The sequence below is a fragment of the Brachypodium distachyon genome, chromosome 1 (assembly GCF_000005505.3).
Source record: "Brachypodium distachyon strain Bd21 chromosome 1, Brachypodium_distachyon_v3.0, whole genome shotgun sequence".
In the NCBI taxonomy this organism is placed as follows: domain Eukaryota; kingdom Viridiplantae; phylum Streptophyta; class Magnoliopsida; order Poales; family Poaceae; genus Brachypodium; species Brachypodium distachyon.
In genome coordinates, this window is record NC_016131.3 from 71,055,661 (window position 1) to 71,076,024 (window position 20,364).

At 46.7% G+C, this 20,364-nt stretch overlaps 2 protein-coding genes across 3 annotated transcripts; both read left to right on the plus strand.

Annotated features, from left to right (window-relative positions):
* Positions 1-15,188: 15,188 nt before the first annotated feature.
* Positions 15,189-15,778, plus strand: LOC106865823. Its single transcript, XM_014896649.2, has one exon. The coding sequence runs from the start codon at positions 15,275-15,277 to the stop codon at positions 15,776-15,778; it is 504 nt and encodes a 167-aa protein (XP_014752135.1). The 5' UTR covers positions 15,189-15,274.
* Positions 15,779-17,880: 2,102 nt separating this feature from the next.
* On the plus strand, positions 17,881-20,340 carry LOC100824123. 2 transcript variants are annotated; one of them, XR_730077.3, is made up of 7 exons: positions 17,881-18,110; positions 18,280-18,380; positions 18,769-19,100; positions 19,188-19,310; positions 19,398-19,570; positions 19,642-19,704; positions 19,845-20,340. XR_730077.3 is itself a non-coding variant. In XM_003558668.4 (7 exons), the coding sequence occupies exons 3-7, from the start codon at positions 18,725-18,727 to the stop codon at positions 19,848-19,850; spliced, it is 741 nt and encodes a 246-aa protein (XP_003558716.1). In that variant the 5' UTR covers positions 17,884-18,110; positions 18,280-18,380; positions 18,723-18,724; the 3' UTR covers positions 19,851-20,340. The 2 variants fall into 2 exon arrangements, 1 of the variants encoding a protein (XP_003558716.1); XM_003558668.4 differs by having other exon boundaries at positions 17,884-18,110; positions 18,723-19,100.
* Positions 20,341-20,364: the final 24 nt, after the last annotated feature.

Sequence of the window (20,364 nt, forward strand, 5' to 3'; positions counted from 1 at the left end):
CTCGACAACAGTTAGAGTAAGGGGTGCCAATGCTCGATGGCACAGGTACGGGGATAAAGGTAGGGCGTGTACGCCGGCCTTATAGCGAAGATCGCCGTACACTTGGACAAGTTGACACGTCGATATTTTTTGAATAGGTTCGGTCGACCCTGCGGGTGCGACTTAATCCTATGTTAGGAAAGGCTTCGAGGGGGTTGTTAGCCTGGGGCTTGGGCCGAGCGGATCTTCCCAATACACCTTTTGGCGAGAGGTTCGTCGGGGCCACCTCGTACTTGGACCGAATGCGTCTTTCCAAGTGTCGAGGTTAAGCTACCCTCGGAACTCTAACCCAACCCCTTCTCCTTCGAATCCGGGCCGAACGCGTCTTCCCGGATCTCGAAACTAGAGCTCTTTGCAAGAGGCTCTAGCCCTCTTCCCTTGAGTTTATTCAAGTGAGAGTGAATGATACATGCCCCCATGGGGGGTATTTATAGCCTAGGGGTACATGACAAAAGACCATGGCTACCCGTAGGGAGAGAGAAAAGTGGGGGCAAAATGGTAAAAGCAGCTCTTTTGGTCCATAGCTTTTGTGTGCTCCATGTGAGAAAAGTAGGGCTTGGTCCATGGTCCACCATGGACTAAGAGCCCCCTCCTCTCACCTTTCTTGCCCCCCACTCTAGCTCATTTGACCCTTTGACCATGGCATGAGAGGCTTGACTCGTTGACTAGTCTTCCTCTGCCACGTAGGATCGACCGCGCCACGTAGGTGTCTTTGACTCGTGCTTGCGGAATGTTGACTTGGTCGTCGTCACGTAGGATTTACGGCCCGGCCCATATAAGGGTTTTATTTTACTACAACAGAAATCTAGCCACTTCATGTTAAAACTTTGATGCATTTTAAGCATTGAAGGAAGTCTCTTATGGCTAAGGGAATTTATCTTAAGGTTGTGGAATGTACATCTTACTGGTAATTTTTCCACGATTTTGGGCTTTTTGCAATTTTCCCGAGCCTAGTCGGCCGCATGGGCCAGCTGGGCTGCCTTGGGCCGGCCTCGCGCGCGAGCTGGGCCGCCCTCGGGTGAGCCCCTCCCCCTTTTTTTCTATTCCAGCCGACTTCTTGGGCTGGGCCCGATACCGTTTCGGGAGTAAGTGGCAGATCCGGCGGCCACGAATGAAGGGGAACCCTAGATCGGACGGCCCCGGTGCATCTTCCTCTTTCGTACGAGAGGGGACCAGGGCTCCTTTCCGAGCGCTTTGCAGGGGGGCGCCCGTCATCGGAGTGACGCCAGCGCGGCGAGGACGCGGGGCCCCGCGAGCGGGGCTCCTCCTTTTAGCCAGGCCGACTTGCTTTAGGGAAAAGGAAGGGCCTTCCTCTCCCCATTTCTCCTCTTCTTTGTCTTGTTCCTTAGGGATGAAGGATGGTGAGGTGTCGCCGCACCATTGGCCCGGCCCGGACGCCTAGGAGCTCCGGCGGCCTATAAAATGGAGCCCCCATCCGCTGGAGAAGCCTACATTATGCTTGTTTGATTTGTTCGGCGTCGAAGACGAGTTCGGCGGTGCCCGACATTTCTTCGAGAGGTTGGTTTAGTAGGGAGCTCTGCAGGGGCATTAGCTACTCCTTGGTGATGACGGAGGTTGCGTTGTTCGTTAGGACCAAGCCGCGGAAGCTCTCCCTCGTTGAGTCGTCTTGGGGGCACGGAGCTTGCTTACGGCCGCGCGGGGCGCGGTGCCGATCGTGCTTGCATGTTCTTCCGGGCGATCCCCGCCTTCGTCTCCGCCCTTCCTGCTCGTGCGAAGACATTTCAGACCATTGCCCACTGCTCCTTCATGCTAATCTCTCCATCCCAAGATTTCGTGGCTTCAGGTTTGAGAATTTTTGGGCGAGCATGCAAGATTTCCCTGAGGTGGTGGCCTTGGCTTGGGCAAAGCCGTGCTCCTCCCTAAACCCCATCGGTCGCCTTCACATCAAGTTGTCCCGTACAGCAAAAGCTCTCAAAGCATGGAATCGCTTGAAGATTGGCAACACTAAGCTGCAGCTGGCCATTGCCCGTGAAGTCATCCTTCGCCTTGACTGTGCAAGTGAGTTGCGAGACCTCTCTGATGAGGAATTTGCATTCCGAAAATTGCTTAAATCCGGGTGCCTTGGCCTCGCGGTGATTGAAAGGGCAAAGGCTCGTCAGAGATCTCGCTTGCAGTGGCTTCGACATGGAGATGCTAACACGAGTTTCTTCCATCTTCGGGCAGCTACGAGGCAACGGAAAAATTTCATTCAATCTCTTGCAACCGAGCATGGGACGGCATTCGTGCATGAAGAGAAAGAAAAGATTGTTCACGACCACTTCTGTGCTTCTTTAGGTACGTCTTCCCCGAGGGGGTCGGCCCTCAACCGGCGGGCTCTTGGATATCAACCTTCTGATCTCTCAGACCTGGAGCTCCCTTTCACGATGGAGGAGATTAGAGACACAATTTTCTCTATGCCTATGGACAAAGCCCCGGGCCCGGATGGTTTTACTGGCCTATTCTTTCGCACTTGTTGGAACGTGATCAAGGAAGATATGACAGCAGCCTTCTCTCGTTTGCACTCTCTTCAATCTGATGGTTTCGCTCTCTTAAATACGGCCAACATTGCCTTGCTCCCTAAGTCTTGCGACGCCACTTCGATCTCTCACTAGAGGCCGATTAGCCTTATACATGGTGTCGCAAAGATCTTTCCAAAGCTTCTTGCAAACCGGCTCGGCCCGAGACTCGACGACCTTGTTTCTGTTGCCAGAGTGCCGTTATCAAGCGTCGATGCATCCAAGATAATTTCCTTTATGTCCAAAACGTGGTGCAGTCCTTCCAAAAACCAAAATCTCCGGCTCTTTTCCTCAAGTTCGATATTGCTAAAGCTTTTGACACTGTCAACTGGAGCTACCTTTTGGAGGCCCTGACGGCTCTTGGGTTTGGACGTCGATGGCGTGATTGGATCTCCTTGCTCTTTGCCACTGCTACCTCTCGCCCCCTCCTCAATGGCTTGCCGGGTGAAAACTTTTCCTAGGCTCTTCATCCGGCAGGGAGACCCGCTGTCCCCTATGCTCTTCATCCTTGCGATTGACCCCTTACACAGGCTTTTCCACTTGGCCTCGCTGCAACAGGTTCTATCCCCGCTGCCTTCTCATTCGGCAAAGCTTCGTGTTTCTCTTTACGCGGATGACGCGGCGATCTTCATCAACCCCACCGTTCAAGACCTGCATGCCACTCAGCGCATCCTTGAATCCTCTGGTCAGATTTCGGGTCTTATTACGAACTTCTCCAAATCGTCTGTGCACCCCATTTGCCGTGATCACCTCGACCTTGACCAACTGCTCCTCCATTTTCCAGGCAGCCACATGGGCTTCCCATGCTGCTACCTTGGCCTGCAGCTCCACGTCCGCAAGTTGAAGCGAATCCATGTGCAACCCCTTATTGACAAACTTGCGACGCGTCTACCGAGGTGGAAAGGGACCATGCTGTCCTCTGCTTGCAGGCTTACCTTGACCAAGGCGGTCCTGTCGGCCATCCCAATCTTCCACATGTCGGTCTTCCCCATTGAAAAATGGGCCATCAAGAAGATGAACAAAATCAGCAGATCTTTCCTTTGGAAGGGCAAAGAGGAGGCGAATGGTGGTCACTGCTTGGTCAATTGGTCCAAAGTTTGCATGCCTAGGAAACTTGGCGGCCTAGGCATCCCTGACTTGGAGAAATTTAGTCGTGCCTTGCGTCTGCGTTGGTTGTGGTACGAGTGGACATGTCTTAACAAGCCATGGGTGGGAATGCCCCCTCCGGTGAACAAATGTGACCGTGCTCTTTTTTCTGCCTCCACCACGGTGTAGATTGGCGATGGTCATAAGGCGAAATTTTGGCATGACTCCTGGCTGGACAGTTTGGCTCCCAATGTCATCGCACCTACCATTTTTGCCATCACTAGGAGGAAGAACCGTTCTGTGCACGATGATATTACCGAGGGGGCTTGGGTCCGCGCTTTAAGAGGCAAGATCTCCAATGCCGTTCAACTCGATGAGTTTGTCTCCCTTTTGTTGATACTTCAAGGTGTGGTCCTGAACCCCGACTCCCTCGATTCCATCACTTGGCATTGGACCTCGCATGGCTCCTATACCTCCAGCTCGGCGTACAAGGCTCAATTCCTCGGCTCCATCCATGCCCAACACGCTAACACTGTCTGGAAAGCCAAGGCCGAAAACAAGTGCAAATTCTTCGCCTGGCTTCTTGTGCAGAACAAGATCCTCACCGCCGACAATCTCGCCGTCAGGGGCTGGCCGCACACTCCTGGATGTTCCCTTTGCACTGATTCTCATGAGACCGGGACACACATTTTCCTTCGATGCCCCTTTGCCCGCCAGGTGTGGGAAAAAGTCCTTGACCACTACAACTTCAACATCCTTCAGCAGGTCAAGCCTTATGACTACAGGGACACTTGTGCCTGGTGGATTCAAGCCTCCAAGACGATTGACAAAGAAAGAAGACAATGTTTCAATGGGGTGGTCATTTACATCACGTGGAACATTTGGAAGGAGCGCAACCGCCGTATCTTCCAGACCGTGGCAGCTCCTGCTTTTGTTGTCGCGTCGCTTGCCCATGACGCATTTGATACCCATAGGCTTGCTTTCCATTGCGTGACCGTGCCGTGAGGTTTCTTGTGGTTCTTCGGTGTTTTTTGTCCGTCCTACCGGCCAGCTGCGTTTGGTCCGTTGGGATAGTCTTTCTCTGTTTCGTCTTTGACTTTTTTCCTTGTTTCGACCTAGGTCGCATGTACATTTACTTGGTTTTTCCCTTCTAATATTGCATGGCAGGGCTCCTGCCTTTCACGGCAAAAAAAAGATAGATATACAGGATAAAACTAGGACCATAAGAAACAACAGAGAGCAGAAGATTCCATTCACAGTTTCAGATATGATAACAAGAGCCAGATGTATTGCCCGGTCATCTTTTCCAGCACACCAAATTGATCGACAAGTCAAACTCAAGATCCAATTACAAATTTACAAGTTTTCGGTTCAGACCTTTCTATGTGAAAACTAGCCTCTTCTTTAAATCTTGAAAACTTTCTTCACACTTTTCAGTCCATTCAAACTTCTTCTCTTTCTTGAAAAGCTCAGTCATAGGTTTGGCTATCTTGGAGAAATTCTCAATGAACCTCCTGTAATATCCAGCAAGTCCTAAGAAGCTGCGAACATCTCCAACGTTCTTAGGGACTTCCCATTCAGTCACCGCTGCTACTTTAGCAGGGTCGACGGCAATTCCATTTCCTGACACAATGTGTACCAAGAAACCAATTTCGGACAACCAAAATTTACACTTGCTGAATTTTGCATAAAGCTTGTGCTCTCTAAGCTTTTCCATGATCAGACGCAAATGTTTTTCATGTTCTTCTTTGCTTTTCAAGTAGATCAAAATGTCGTCGATGAATAGTACGACAAACTTATCCAAATATTCCATGAATACCTTGTTCATCATATTCATGAAGTATGCCGGGGCATTGGTTAATCCAAAAGGCATCACTGTATACTCATATAGGCCACACCTAGTGGTAAATGCTGTTTTGGGTATATCCACTTCTCGGATCTTTAACTGAAAATAACCTGATCGAAGATCGATCTTTGAGAAAACACAGGCTCCTTTCAATTGATCGAATAGATCATTGATTATGGGTAGTGGGTACTTGTTCTTTATCGTCACCTCATTTAGTGAACGATAGTTTATGCACATCCTTTGGCTCTTGTCTTTCTTTTCCACAAATAGAACAGGTGCTACCCATGGTGATGAGCTAGGGCGAATAAATCCTTTGGCCAACTGTTCTGCAAGTTGCTTCTTCAGCTCCTTCAATTCATCTACAACCATCTTATACGGTCTCTTGGCTATAGGTCCACTTCCGGGCAATAACTCAATAAGAAATTCCACATCTCGGTCCGGTGGCATGCGTGGTAATTCCTCTAGAAATACATCCGGATATTCCTTCACTATCAGTACATCCTCTAGGCTAACCCCCTTAAGAGAATTTACCTTGGGTAATTTAAGCTCATAGGTTGACTTGAAGCGGATTCGCTTCTTCTCCGGAGTTGTGAGTGTGATTGTCCTCTTGACACAATCTATAAGTCTTTCATACTTGGCTAACCAATCCATTCCTAGGATCACATCCAAGCCTTTTGATCCTAACACTATCAGGTCTGTGGGGAAGTTGTGTTTCTCGATTTCTGGTGTCAGCATTCGGCATTCACAAGCCGTTATCATCTCTCCCCCAGGTGACTTCACCTTCATAGGGTTCACTAAGGTACTAGTGTTTAATCCATTCTCATGCACAAAACTCCTTGAGATAAAAGAATGCGATGCACCGGTATCAAACAGTACAAGTGCTTCAAAAGAATTTAGACGGAAGGTGCCGATTACGATACCTTGCTCCTCCGTGATTTCTTCCACGTTGACGTGCTTCACTTTGCCCTTCTGAAATGGGTTGGGCTTTGCTCCAGCCTCATTGAACTCTCCGGACAATCATTGGAGTAGCGCCCCATCTTGTGACACTTAAAGCATTGCACTTGGCTCATATCCCTGCTAATGGTGCGGTTCTGCCCTGGGTTGCCTCCATTGTTATGGCCACTGCCCTTGTTGTTGTTGATCCTTGGATGCTGGTGGTGGTGGTTCCGGCTGCCATTTCCTCCCTGGTGGTGGTGGTGGTGTGCTTGATTTCCATGGCGGTGATGGTGTCCACTCCCTCCATGGTGACTCTGATGATTTCCATCATGCTTAACCATCGAAGAGCTGCCACTACCCTCGTACGAGGTGCGCGGCTTCTGGTGTGGACCAGCATGGTTGTTGCCATGGTGAGGCCTTTTCCTCCTGTTTTCCATCTGATTCTGCTTGTTCTCAAGAATGATGGCTTTGTCCATGAGGGACTGGTATGTAGGGATGTAAACAACAGCCAGTTGAACGGCGAGTTCGTCGTTCAAGCCATCTAAAAACCTTTCCCGGCGTTTGGCATCAGTGTTGACGTCATCCGGGGCATAGCGTGACAACTTGTTGAAGGTCTCGATGTATTCTGACACGGTCCTGTTACTTTGCCTTAGCTTGTGGAATTCCCTCATCTTTAAGCTCAGCACACCCGCAGAGATGTGGGCGGTGCGGAAGGAATCTTGGAACATTTCCCATGTGACCTCCTCCATGGGTGTGGTAATCTGATAAGTCTCCCACCAAGCTGTGGCAGGTCCTTCAAGCAGGTGAGCGGCAAACCTCACCTTGTCAGCTTCATTGCAGCCAACTGTCACCAAACATTTGCTCACAGAGCGGAGCCAATCATCAGCTACAATTGGTTCCGGGGAGCTGGTGAAGGTTGGTGGACGCAGCCTCAAAAACCTAGTTAACATGTCCACTTGAGGTGGTGGGTTGGGGTTCTGGTTGTTGTGGTTGTTGTTGTTCATCTGCTGGGTCAAAGCTTGCAGAATCTGAGTCTGTGCAGCCAGCAGTTGCTGCATGGTGGCGTTGTTGTTGTCCTGACCCTCCTCATTGTTGCCGGCATCGCGGCGAGTATCGCGTCTCGGCGGCATCTGTTTTGGGACAGCATAGATGAGAAATAGATAGACAGGATCTAAGGGAAAACTAAGCCCCACAACACAGGCAAAACAACAGTTCAAACAACAAGCATAACACAAGCACGACAATTCAATCATGAAACAAGTCAACCATAAAGCAATCAAAAGCATTCACTAAGATTTTAACATCCAAAACAAATTGTTCACAAGGCCTACCAGCCTAAAACACAGGTAAAAAGTTGCAAGTAAACACACGAATCTACATTGCCATACCACAACGACGTCATGGTCAATGACTAACACGATAACGAATATAATATAGTAAATAGTCTCGCGGCTCTAAGCTGAAACTAAGGAAGTGAGAGGAAGTTGGTGTTCCCGGAGCTCTTCGCCCTGGAACGGGTGCGGGTGGCAGGTGTGTCCATCTCCCGCGCCTCCTGAGGTTCCTCCTCCTGTGGCTCCATCTCCTCGTCCTGAGGGGGTGGTGGAGCTTGTGTTGGTGCAGGGTTGGCGTTGTTGACCTGAGCTTGGAGCTGATCATACTGAAGTTGCAGGAGATCCTTTTCGTACATAATATGCTCCATGATCGCATGCATGTTCAGGATAACATCTCCCCTGCGGTTCACCTCGTTTGTCTTTAGCGCTAGTTGACCTTGGAGTATCCCCACCTGGTCTTCAGCTATGTCTGCTCGGGTCATCTCGTTGTAGAGACTCTTCCCCATGTCCACCATGTTCTGCTCCAGAGCTTGAAACTGAACATCCTCCATGTGCGGATCCTCGCCCAGGATCTCCGGTCCCACGGCATTCCCGCCAACAACTCGCCTTCCGAAGCTACGAAAGACAGAGTCCGGAGGCAGTTCATCGTGGTACGCCTCGCACACACGAGCTATCGCATGTTGCATGGCGAATTGGAGTCCCAGCATGAAGTCGGGGTAGCACACGGAGTAGGTGACGTCGGGCGTCAATGGAACAACAGTCCGTCCTCTGATCTCCGTGTCGATCTCCCAGCGGCGTGCACCTCCTTGGGATCCCACCGGCTCAGCTCGTCCTCGGAAACAGGGTGCTGCCAGGTGCAGTGTCGTGCACAAAGTAGCAAGCTGTCTCCCAAACGGGATGTCGTCGTCAACTGTCGGGTAATGGACGTGTGTGAAAGGTGGCTCATCTCCGAAGTTTGGTGGTCCATTCATCTACAAGATTTATGGTGGAGGGAAAGAATTAATCACATGATCAAGTAGGTGGATGCATAAATGTAATAATGACAATATAGGGTGTATGTTATGCAAACATGCCAAATAATTGTAACAGTGGGAAGCATGACATTGTAGTATGAGGTGTATATATAAATGCATATAAAATCTGAATATGCAAGTGGATGAAGTAGAACACAATTAGTACATATGCATTGAACATTGGTATGAGTGCAAGTGTATATGAATATGCGTGTATCTCAGTATGCAAATTTAGAGTGGTATGAAATGCATAGAACAATCCTATGGTCTCTTTTGGTCTAATCCAAGCTAGGGTCACGTTCCTACAGGCAACACAATGCTCTGATACCATCTGAAGTGACCGCCCCCGTACACGGGTTCGATCTCTGTGCTTTAGTGCTAGTCCCTGGATCGACTCACTAGCACACACAATTTCAAGATGTAATATCATAGAACAAAGGTCTCAACATTACAACGAATCATCTAGAATTTAAAAGTACTTACAACTTGCATAACCTCATGGGTAAGCTGGAAATAAAACAACTGTTTAGCAGCGGAAAGCGAAAGATACAAGGGCACATCACACCACGGTGAGAGCGTGTTGGAATGTAAGCCCGTAACCCAAACATGCAGAACGTACATCTTACTCGTCGTCGGAGCTTCCTGCATCATTAAACGATGCAGCCACTAGGGTCAATACATGTAATGTATTGGCAAGATTCACTAGGAGTTATATCAGAACCTACCAAGTACATGCATAATGTGGCAAGGTGGGGTTCAAAGCTATTTGCATAAAAGCTTGGTTATTGAATCCTATCTTTTAATCAAATATAATTTTATCACTATTGGACACGGGGTAGACACACCCATGCTCATATTAACCTAGAGCACGTTGAAGTGGATTCATCAAGTGCTCCTACCCTGTTCAAACCACTCATTTTAATTAAGAAATTGGAATGAGTGAGACTTTCCTTACAACTCCACATCTAGTTGCTCAAATTGTCCGTTGCCGGGGACATGGCTAAGTGCTTAGTTTTGACGCTCTCGAGAGTTTGTACACATTCCCCACAAGAAACCGACGTGTTAATCCCTTGCTGTCCTCAGGGTAGAGTAGCAACGGCATCGATTACGAGATTTTCAGAGGTAATTCCCTAAACCACGAGAGAATCACGCTCCCCCTACACGGCTACCTCAGTACAATTCCTCGGGTCTAGATTCATACAACTTACTCTTGTCTCGCCAAAGCCCATATAGCATTGTGGTTGTACTGGAAGCTTCTAAATAGGAAACTAGTCCAGTCTCGGTTATCTCAGGTGGCATTCCACATTTGCAACGTAGGCGCTCCCCGAATCCACGGGAGAGACGTCCATGGACGATCTATTCATGAATCCACAGGAACTCGACTCAGAGGGACCCATAAAAATGGACCTGACGCCGCTAATCCTCAAAATCTTCAAAGCAACCCACCCAGGACGGTTCATTGGATTAATCGTTTTGCCTTACATCTAACAAAATATTTCATAACGCCAAAGGCATAACAATATCATAATGTAGTTATTTCCCCCACGATACTACCATAGCCTAGCATTCAACTACAATCGATGGAAATTTGGTAGCAAGGTAATGGCGAGGGTAAACTAGAAGTACGAGTAATATTCCTGATGCATCTAATAAAACATCTAGTGCATAGTGAAAATATTTAGGAGAAATGATCAAAGTGAACTTGCCTTGTCCAAGGTTGTGGTAGTTCTCGCACTCTTTGCAACAACAAGGATTACACTCCACAAAATCTAAAATAAAAGAAACACACACAATAGACACAACATTCAATACAAAAACCATGCCATGATGCATATGCCATGATGATGTACACAAAGGTTACCTCCAAGGTAAAAAAGTTTTGTTTCTGTTTTGAAAAGTTTTTCAAAAGGTTTGGGCAATTTACACAACAACAAGGAGGTAATTAATATGCATAAAACAAGGATAGGGTTTAAATTAAAATATTGAGTGGTTTTTGCAACACAGAGCAAGATTTAAACTTGCATGCCATTATTATTCACAAAATAATTTCTCTTCTGGTCCTAATGGACAGAGAACAAGTTTATTTTTTTTACAGCAAGCTAACATGCTCAAAACTATTTTGAAACAATTCATTTGAAATTTAAACTATATTCAACCATTCTGTAAATTGCTTCTGACTAAGTTGTTCAAAACTGAAATTAGACAGTACCAAAATATTCTACAAGTTGTGACGATTTCAGAAACGTGCGGAACACCATTTTTGGACAAACGGTTTGAAAGATATGAGGCTTTGAAGTTACAGGAGCTTTTCTGCAAAATTGCATTAACTAATTCGGCCGAAATAAAATAAAATAAAAAAAATTCTCTGCCATGTGGCAGAAGCTGGTTGGCCCGGATTAGGGTTTCCGGCCGGCGGCGCGGGCGGCGGACGGTGCGCGGGCAGGCGCGGAGCTCGCTGCGGCGCAGGCGGAGCGGCGGCGGGCGCGGTCGCGTGCGGCGTGCGGGCGCGGGCAGCGCGGAGGCGGCGTGCGGGCGCGGGCGAGCGGCGCGGGAGGCGGACGGCGCGCGGGCGGCGGCCGGCATTGGGGAAGACGGCGGCGCGGCGACTGGCGGTGCCCAAAGACGAAGCTGAGCGCGTCACGGCGTTCGCGCTGGAGAGAGGAGGAAGGGGAGAGGTTCGGCGCGGGCGGAAACTCACCGGAACGACGGCGAAACGTGAAGAACGGTGACGTCCGTGAAGAACTCCGGCGAGCAATTAAATCCTAACCGATGTGAAATTGGACGTGGGGTTTGGGGAAATTGGAGGAGAAAAGGAAGAGCTTCGGGGTGACGCGCACACTTTTGAAGATTGAGGTCGTGGGCGAGCGGAACTCGGGGTGGAGTCGTGGGCGTCGTGGACTCGGGCGCGAGCGGAAAAATCGGACGGAGGTTGAAGAAGGGTGGCGGGGTCCACCGGTCAGTGGTTGCGGGCGGTCCGGGCGTGGCTGAGCCGGCCGGTTCGGTCCGGTTTTCTTCGGTTTTTCCTTTTCTTTTCTCTATTTTCTGTTTTTAAACCTCAAAATTGATTCGAAGCTCCAAATCACTCCAAATAAAATGCAACAAAATTTGTAAAATCATATTTTTCATTTGATCTAACTTTTGGAACAAGAATTTTCTCAAAAATTAAAATATTTAAAAATACATTTGCCTATAAAATGGCTTTTAGCGCCTTTAGGCTATCGAAACAAATTATTTTTCAAAATACTTTCAAAAGCCAATTTATGTGATAGCTTTATATATGCATTAAATCCCTTTTGAAACCCATACCCTCATGGGTTAAATTGCAAAAAATCAAAAGCAATATTAAAGCCCAAAATCAAATAAAGGCATTTTTGCAAAAGGGTTTTCTGGGCAAATTTTTAGGGTTTTGCAAGCGATCAAATGCAAAAGTGACATGATGCTTATGATATGCAATGCATATGAAGGGTTTTGAAAATTGGGATGTTACACTTGGTGTGTTCTTACCCTTCGCATTGGCCTCGCCGGCGATCGCCGGAGTGATCCCCGTCGCCCACTGTCGAACCTAAATGGGGGTGCCCGTGCATTCTCGGTGTCAAGGCCCCGTGCTACGACATAGGGGCGCCGGCTAACTTTCTGGGCCGCGCCGGATGAATAAACAAATTGACGAGGACGGCTTGGTCGGAATTTTCACGCCGGCGCCCCCAAGCCCCGTTTAGGGGATTTCTGCAATTGCATGCGCTTCTCCTATCGCTATTGCTTTTTTAAAAGGTAATAATTAAAGAAAGGAATGCATGACTCGGAACTATCCCTCTTCACTAGCTTCTTTAGAGCTTGGGGAATTTCTTACCTATTTATTATACTTGATAGTTTAGACCTGGGAACGACAGTCGCTCGACGACTCGACGTAACGAGAGGAACGAAATATCAATAGTGGAACGGAAACCGTAGGGTATGCCTTTAGGGCTCGTTTGGTGCACCGAGTTCCCAGGGGGATCCCGTTCGTTTCCCCGGACGATAAAACCGCGCGTTGATTTGACCCTGGGAAGCCCAATTGCGCGTTTGGTGGCCCACGAGGGAGAGGTATCCCGGCCTATTCCGTGGCTCTTCCCCGGGCCATAGTTCCACGGTGAAAGATCGGTATGGTCGACTAGAGGGGGGGGGGGTGAATAGGAGACTAACAAATTTTAGCTTTTCTTTTTCAAATCTTGAAAGATACAAACACTTAATCCTAGGGTTATCTAAATTCTCTAAAGTGAATGCAACCCTAGAATGAAATGCAATAGCCAAAGCAACAATACATATAACAAGAATGTAAAGGGGAAATGATACCACACGTGGAGACGAAGATTTCACCAGAGTTCCACCTATTGGGATCGGTGTACGTCTCCGTTTGGAGGAGTGCTCTACCACAAAGGTAGAGACGTCACGAAGGCTCACTCTATTCTCCAACTCACCACACCACAAAGGTGGGATGAGCTCTCACAACACCACAAAGGTGAGGTGAGTTCCACTAATGGCTTCCTTGAGGACGAACGCCGAACCCTTACAAACTTGACCGGGGCAAACTCCACACTTCAATTGGAGGCTCCCAATCCAAGCCTCAAACTCCTCACACCAAGGGAGAGCTCGAGGTGACCGCTTCCGTCTAGGGTTCCCAACAACCCAAGAGAAACGAAATCCACAAAAAAAACAAGGGGAATCCACTTTTTGACTTGGTGAAACCCTAGGGCAAGATCTTCTCCTCCAATCCTCAAAGAATCAAGACTAGGGAGTGGCTAGGGAGGGAGATCTTGAAGATTTAAACTTGAGGTGTTCTTGAATGGTGTTGGGGTGTTCTTGGCTGTGGAAAACGGTCTATTGGCTCGTTGGGGACGAAGGGGTACTTATATGGGATCCCAAAAATCGAGCCGTTATGCACTGCGCTGGGATAGGTCGGAACTTCCGCTAAATAGCCGGAACTTCCGGCTGACCGAAAGTTCCGGTTATTCACCGAAAGTTCCGCATATTCCTCCGGGACTAACAGAGAGCACCCAGATGGAGGTTCGGGCGAAAGTTCACCTGGAACTTCCGCCGCCTGGAATCCAAAACAGCCAGAACACTTCCTGAAATGTGTTTTTCAACTCACACCTTTTTGGGTAGGCTTTATAGTGGGTGCAATTTGGTGTAGATGTGTACGTGAAATTGATTCACCCGTTACCTTCCCTTGTGGATCCCCTCTTAATAGTACGGATGTCCTACGACTCAAATCAACCGAAAAAGCCGCTAAACATCGTTACGCTTCTTTCCTTTTTAGGGGTCCACAACTCATCTTGTGTCGAGTTCTTTATAAACCTGAAATACATACCACAAGATAAGATCATCACACGTGTTGTCATCACCACCAAAACTGCTTAGGAGAAATGCCCTTTCACACGGCCCGGTAGGTCGGGAATAATTCCTCGGGCTCTCTCTCTCTCTCTCTCTCTCTCTCTCTCTCTCTTGAGCGCGCGCGACGCCGCCATCCTTCCCTAAGGCGACCAGAAGCAAGGCCACCGCCTCCCTCCGTCGACAGCGATCGGCCCCGCCGTCTCCCTCCGGCGACCAGAAGCAACGCCGCTGCCTCCCTCCGTCGACCGTGAGTGATCCCGCCGTCTCCCTCCAGGGACTGTGAGCGGCGCCCCCTCCCCCGACCCCACCACCAACATCCGGCGACCGCGAGCCGCCTCCCTCCGACGACTCCCCGAGCTCTGCCCCACCTCGAGTTCCTCTTCCCTCTGACGTAGCAGGATCTGGAGAGCTCCTACTCACCTCATCTATGAGCACAAATCCTTCCTCCTCCTCCTAGATCCAAAACTCTTGTTGACGTATTCTAGATTTGAAAGAAGGGGTCCATTGAAAGAAACTTGGTAATTAACTTTGCATTGTTCTTGACTAGAGTTCTTGTTCATATGGAGTAGAGCATTCTTTGATGCGTGGTAGTCACAAGAAAAAATAGATCCAAATATTGTTAATCAATGGCATGTTGATCTGTGCATCAGATGTACTTTGGAACTTATTTAGATATATTTTGAACATACTAGTACTACATAAAATTCAGATACATGTCATGTGTTCAACATAGATAAGCAAAACAGTTAGTTTCAGAATTAAAGCATTTTGTGAACTATTGAGCGATAGACATCATTTTATAGAAGTATTTAACCGAATCAGTGTAAAATTTAGATGGTAATGAACTGGATTAAGTTTGTTTACGTGGGTGATATAGTGTCGAGTGACGGCGGCATATATATTCACTTGTTCTAGCTTGCTTGATTGTTTTTATAGCCATTTGTAGGTGCCCTTTTCTTTTAGATGCATGTCGATCATTGTACTCTAGGGAAATACAAACAGGAAACTGAGATGTACCAGGATTCCTCAATGCTGATTTTTTGTTTTTCCATTTCTACTGTTATATATATTTTTTAATCATGCTGTCATTATTCCAATTGCATTAATTTCATTTCTTGTTGAATATATACATATTTAGTGATGGGTTCTAGAAGGGATATGATTAGGAAGTTTATGCTTGAAGAAGAAGAAGAAGATGATGAGATTTTTTTTGTCTTGGTTCCCACTTTATACGCTTGCCTTTATGAGGAAAAGCGACCCGTCCACACATCATCTCTTCCTGGTGCTAAAAAGGTGAAGGAAATTCTAGAAGGACATGAGATCTGGTCTAAGGTTGAATTTCGGATGGAGCCAGAGATATTTAGGTCTATATCAGATTTTCTTCAAAGAGAGCGCCTATTAGAGGGCACACCTTTTCTTAGTGTTGATGAGCAGTTCGGAATGTTTATGTATTTGATTTCGCACAATGCCACCAATCAAGACCTGCAAAAGCAATTCCAACATAGTGCCGAAACAGTGCATAGGAAGTTGAAGAAGATTTTCAACTTAATTCCAACTCTAGTACAGAGATTTGTACGGGTTCCATCTTCAATCCATCCACACCCAAAGATTATGTCAAACCCTCGTTATTGGCCTTATTTTTAGGTGAACCACCATGCACATATCCACATCATAGAATTTTTTCAAAGCTTCTCCACATGGATTTCTAAATCTGCCAAGTTTTTTTTAATTTGCAGAACTGTATTGGTGCTATTGATGGAACCCATGTCCCCACAACTATTGCCGAAGAAAAAGCTCCCCCATTTAGGAATAGGAAAGGGACCCTTTCCCAAAATGTCATGGTAGCTTGTGATTTTGATCTAAACTTCACATTTATCTCATGTGGGTGGGAAGGGTCCGCTTCAGATGTGGGAGTTCTTCGGTCTGCTATTAGCAAAGGGTTTCAAGTGCCAGTAGGAAAATTCTATCTCGCGGATGGTGGATACGCAAATACACCATCTTTTCTTGCCCCATATAGAGGTGTCTGGTACCATCTCAGTGAGTTTAGGAGACGTCAACTATAAGGAGCTATTCAATCATCGACATGCACTTCTTCGTAACCATATTGAAAGGGCAATTGGTGTTCTATAGAAACGTTTCCCTATTTTGAAAGTGGGCACTCACTATCCAATAGCATCCCAGATCAAGAGTTCAGCTGCATGTGCTGCATTCCATAACATCATTAGAGGTCAAAATGGTGACGAGGCATGGTTGGATAACTAGTAACCAGCCACCTTATATTCCACCATCAGCCTTTGTAGTTATTAATTGTAGTTATTGCTGGTATTGCTATGTATTTTCAATCATGCTGTCATGTAGTCCTGAAGTGTTGTGTAGGTTAGTGTTTTTTCCTGAAACCTGAAGTCAATTGTTCTTTGGATTTTCTGTTACATATAACTATTCTGAAACCACAAAACGGCCAGTAGCATGGACCAAAGTGTTCTTTTCATTTTCTGGTGTGAGCCTTTTCTGATAAGAGGGTAACACTTTTGTCATGCTCTTTAGACCATATGTTGTTCATATAATCATCTATTCTTCCCCCATGTTATTTGCTGTAGGTACATGGTTCCATAACAAACTTGGAGATCTTGGAGATGATCATAAGGAACATTGTCATTGATTGGAATCGTTATAAAATGCTGATGGTGCTTTGTTAGCGGCTGCTGTCTTGAATCTCTTTGCAAGGACCGTTTTTTCTTTATCATTTTCAAGGTCATAACTTAAGGCTGTTACCTCAAATTTGGTCCACTCTGTAATTGCTTGATATCATTGTTCCTATTTGGCGGATAGTATTGTTCTGAGGATCTGGCACCTCGTTTTGGATTCAAAAAGTTGTAACCTTGTGGTGTTTGCTATTTATTGTTCCTTATATGATGCAATTTTTTCTTGAATAATTTTATGTTGCAATTTAGTTTCCCTGTTCTCAATTCTTACTGGTTGCATATAGCAAAGTTTCTGTTTTTATCTTCTTCTCAAAAGTTGTTGAATTATTTCTAATTTTCTGGCATTAGCAAGGGCATGTCTAAAGTTATGGACGGACTGAACCTCTTCCCTCCCTTTTCCTTCCCTGCTGGACGGGCTGAACCCACGCTCCCCTTATCTTCCCTTGCTGCCAAATGGACTCGTGGATTAGTTGCCCTGCCAGGAGATCTCTCTCGTGGAAGTCCGGATGGCACCCGCCGGGTTCGGGTACGGGTATGTCTCAACCATACCCGTACCTGACGACCCGACCCTCAACCGCTACCCGTATCCGTACCTGTGGTCGGGTATGAAATTTTACCATACCCGCCACGGGTACAGGTTACCCGCGGGTATTTTTATCCGACCCGCTGTAACCTCAAACAACATTACACATGATTCGGCAAGAAGTGAAATCTTTACGAGGAAATGGAGAATTGGGCGGGGCTGCTGGGGAGATCTTCACCCGGATGGGAGCGTCTTCTTGACGATCTTGTCGCTGAGCAACTTAGATGCGGGTAAACGGGTAGACGGGTTTGGGTAGTCCAATACCATACCCGTACCCGCCATACCTGTCGGGTAGAAAATTTTACCATTTACATACCGCCGGTATGTTTTTTTACCATACCCGTATTTTAAACGGGTATATACCCGTCGGGCAGGCGGGTATCGGGTACCCGTTGCCATCCGGACGTGGAAGCGAGGGATCCCCTGTGCTCCTCTCCGGGGGCTGGTTTCCCTGGTTTCTTTTCCCCGTGCAACCAAACGAAGCCTTATACGGGGGACGGGTAGAGATGCTCTCCTTGCCCGCTCCCTCTTCCGGCGGCCCTAGGGTTGGGTTGCAACGCCGCCACCCTCCCCCTAGCTTGCTGCCGCCTTGCTTTCCCACCGCCGCCGGCCCATCTTCTCCCCCTCGTCTCTCTTGTGCTACCTTCGCCGCGCACCCGCCCATCGGCAACACCTCTTCTTCCGTCTCCAAGTCGGGTTCCTTTCTTTTGTTACTTCCATTTGTCGTTCCAGTTTTCCTTCTTGCTGTCTCTGATTTGTGGACTTTCCACTACCACTGATTCGGCCGCGCAGGTGATACGCCTTATCCACTTCTGTGATCTGATTTGTGGACTCAATTTTGTTTATTCAAATTGCTGCAGGAGTTGGCTGAGTGGATTGCAGATACAGGGAGAAGTTTGGTTTCGTCTTCATGACATGTGGGTCTTGTAGGACTGCCCCTGAGGTCTTGTCTGAGCTTAAGGTCCGCATATGTCAAACTAAATTTTTTAATATTTGTTTTCTGTAATTGGCATTTAGATGGTTCGGAATAATAATGGGCATTTCGTTTGCTCATCCAACAATTGGGTAGCAGTTACCTAATTAAAAATGTTGTCTGTAGACCTCTCTTAAGTAATGACTTGGATACTTTTGAGCTCAGAATCCCAGAAGTACCCGGTTTGTCGATGTCTTGGCAATGCCAAAACTTGCCAGCATTTGGCAACAGTGCCTATCAATTGCTTGAGAACCAGCTAATGAGTACTATAGTTATTAATTCTTTCTTTTCGCCAACATTGACGAACTTGTTTTTATTTTTAATATTTAGTAATGGTGTTTCATGTGCTCAAACGTCTGGGGCCTTTTGTACGAAGGAGTATCCAGTACCAGTTGCCACAATTGCCTCCCTGGGTGAATGGACTAGGACCGCAGAACCACATTTCTGCCATTCCCAGTGCAGATGATGAAAACAAGGATCCGAAGGATAGCCAACAGGCTAATGCAAGAAAGAGGACTGTTTTGAAGAAGAACGAAGAGAAGTTTCCAAGAGCTGTTAGAAAGTGGTGTTGGATTAATGCCGAGGAAGTACCTGGCAGACATCCAGGCCGATGGCGCAAAGATCCCTATGGTAATGTGTTATGCAAGAAACAGACAACGACGCTAGGATTAAGCTACTTCCACTACGATCATATTCATCCAAGATCAAGTATTGCTCTGCTCATATTATTTCTTCTGTTATTTTCTAGTTTGTTTATTGTATTAAAATTGTGTCTGTGCATGTTGAATTCTTTAGGGGGGGGGAAAGGTGTCAAAGAGAACTGCCAACTTTTATTGGCATATCTAAACATCTTCAAGTCTAATGACATCAAGACCAGAGAGGAGATGGTGGACAACAGTTATCACATTACATATTCAAGTTAGTTAAATTTTATGAGATCAATGTAAATGCTAGTTTGTAATATATGAGGTAGTAGAGCATAACATATTTTTTTTGTTGTACCAGATGAGGAGCTTGATCTGATAGAGTGTAATGTGTACGGTAATGTTGTTAGACCTGGACATGCAGAGACTGATCCTGAATGTCGCACATATCTCAAGAAGGAGATAAATGACATGGCAAGCATCAATTGGACTCGCAGGACCAGAGCATGCGATTCTTTCACTGAATTTTTGCTGGTTAGAAATAAAACTTAACTGTATTTCGTTTTCCTTTGATGGCAACCTTATAGCTGTCTCTTGTTTTGCAGGTTAGTTACGCGGTAGAGCATGGGCTGAACTCGAAACCGATTTACGCCAAGTTAAGTCCCAAGGTATAACTTTTTCTTTTTCCTGATTTTCTATTCTATTAATTGGACAACATATGCGCTACATTAGTTTGGCTTTAATATAATTGTTTTAAATGTCTAATCTATTCTTAATTTTCTGATGGTGCTGTCCTGGCCATTGTCAGCATTAAGATCTTAGAGAACTTGTAGCTGCCAAGGAACTGCAGAATGCGAGGATGAACGGCTTGCCCTACAGAAGAAACTTGATGAAGAGGAGATCCAGAGCAGGAAGTTCAAAGCCATCGCATTGATTTTGCTGGTCGCCAAGCTTATACACTGTGATTTTTGGTAGTAGTGTTTCTTGAAAACGGTAGACTGCAGTTTGATCCTGTCGAGGTGTTCCTCCCGCAAAATCTTAGCCTGATCTCTATTCTGGTTGTCCTTAGCATGTGTGCTGTCCAACTGAGTTTCGATCTGCGCAATGTTTAGCTAATCAATGTTAATTGGATGGCCCTGTGCTCTTCTGAACTAAAATCTGGGCAAAGTTTCTTAGTTGAACTTCCTCATGAAAATGGTAGCGATCGATTGGGGAGCTGTTCATTTTGCAATTACTGTGCAAATTTTATTGTGTCCTAGACACATTTTATGTTTCCTGCATAAATCCGAATTTTGTGCATGAGAGATTTATTAGCATTAATCTCTAAG

Excerpts from the sequence above, each read along its gene's own strand:
- LOC106865823 (XM_014896649.2), top strand. The coding sequence starts at position 15,275 with ATGGGTTCTAGAAGGGATATGATTAGGAAGTTTATGCTTGAAGAAGAA.
- LOC100824123 (XM_003558668.4), top strand. The coding sequence starts at position 18,725 with ATGGTGTTTCATGTGCTCAAACGTCTGGGGCCTTTTGTACGAAGGAGT. Across the intron at positions 19,101-19,187 it reads TCATATTCATCCAAGATCAA|GGGGGGGGAAAGGTGTCAAA; the intron begins GTATTGCTCTGC and ends TGAATTCTTTAG. Across the intron at positions 19,571-19,641 it reads CTTTCACTGAATTTTTGCTG|GTTAGTTACGCGGTAGAGCA; the intron begins GTTAGAAATAAA and ends CTTGTTTTGCAG.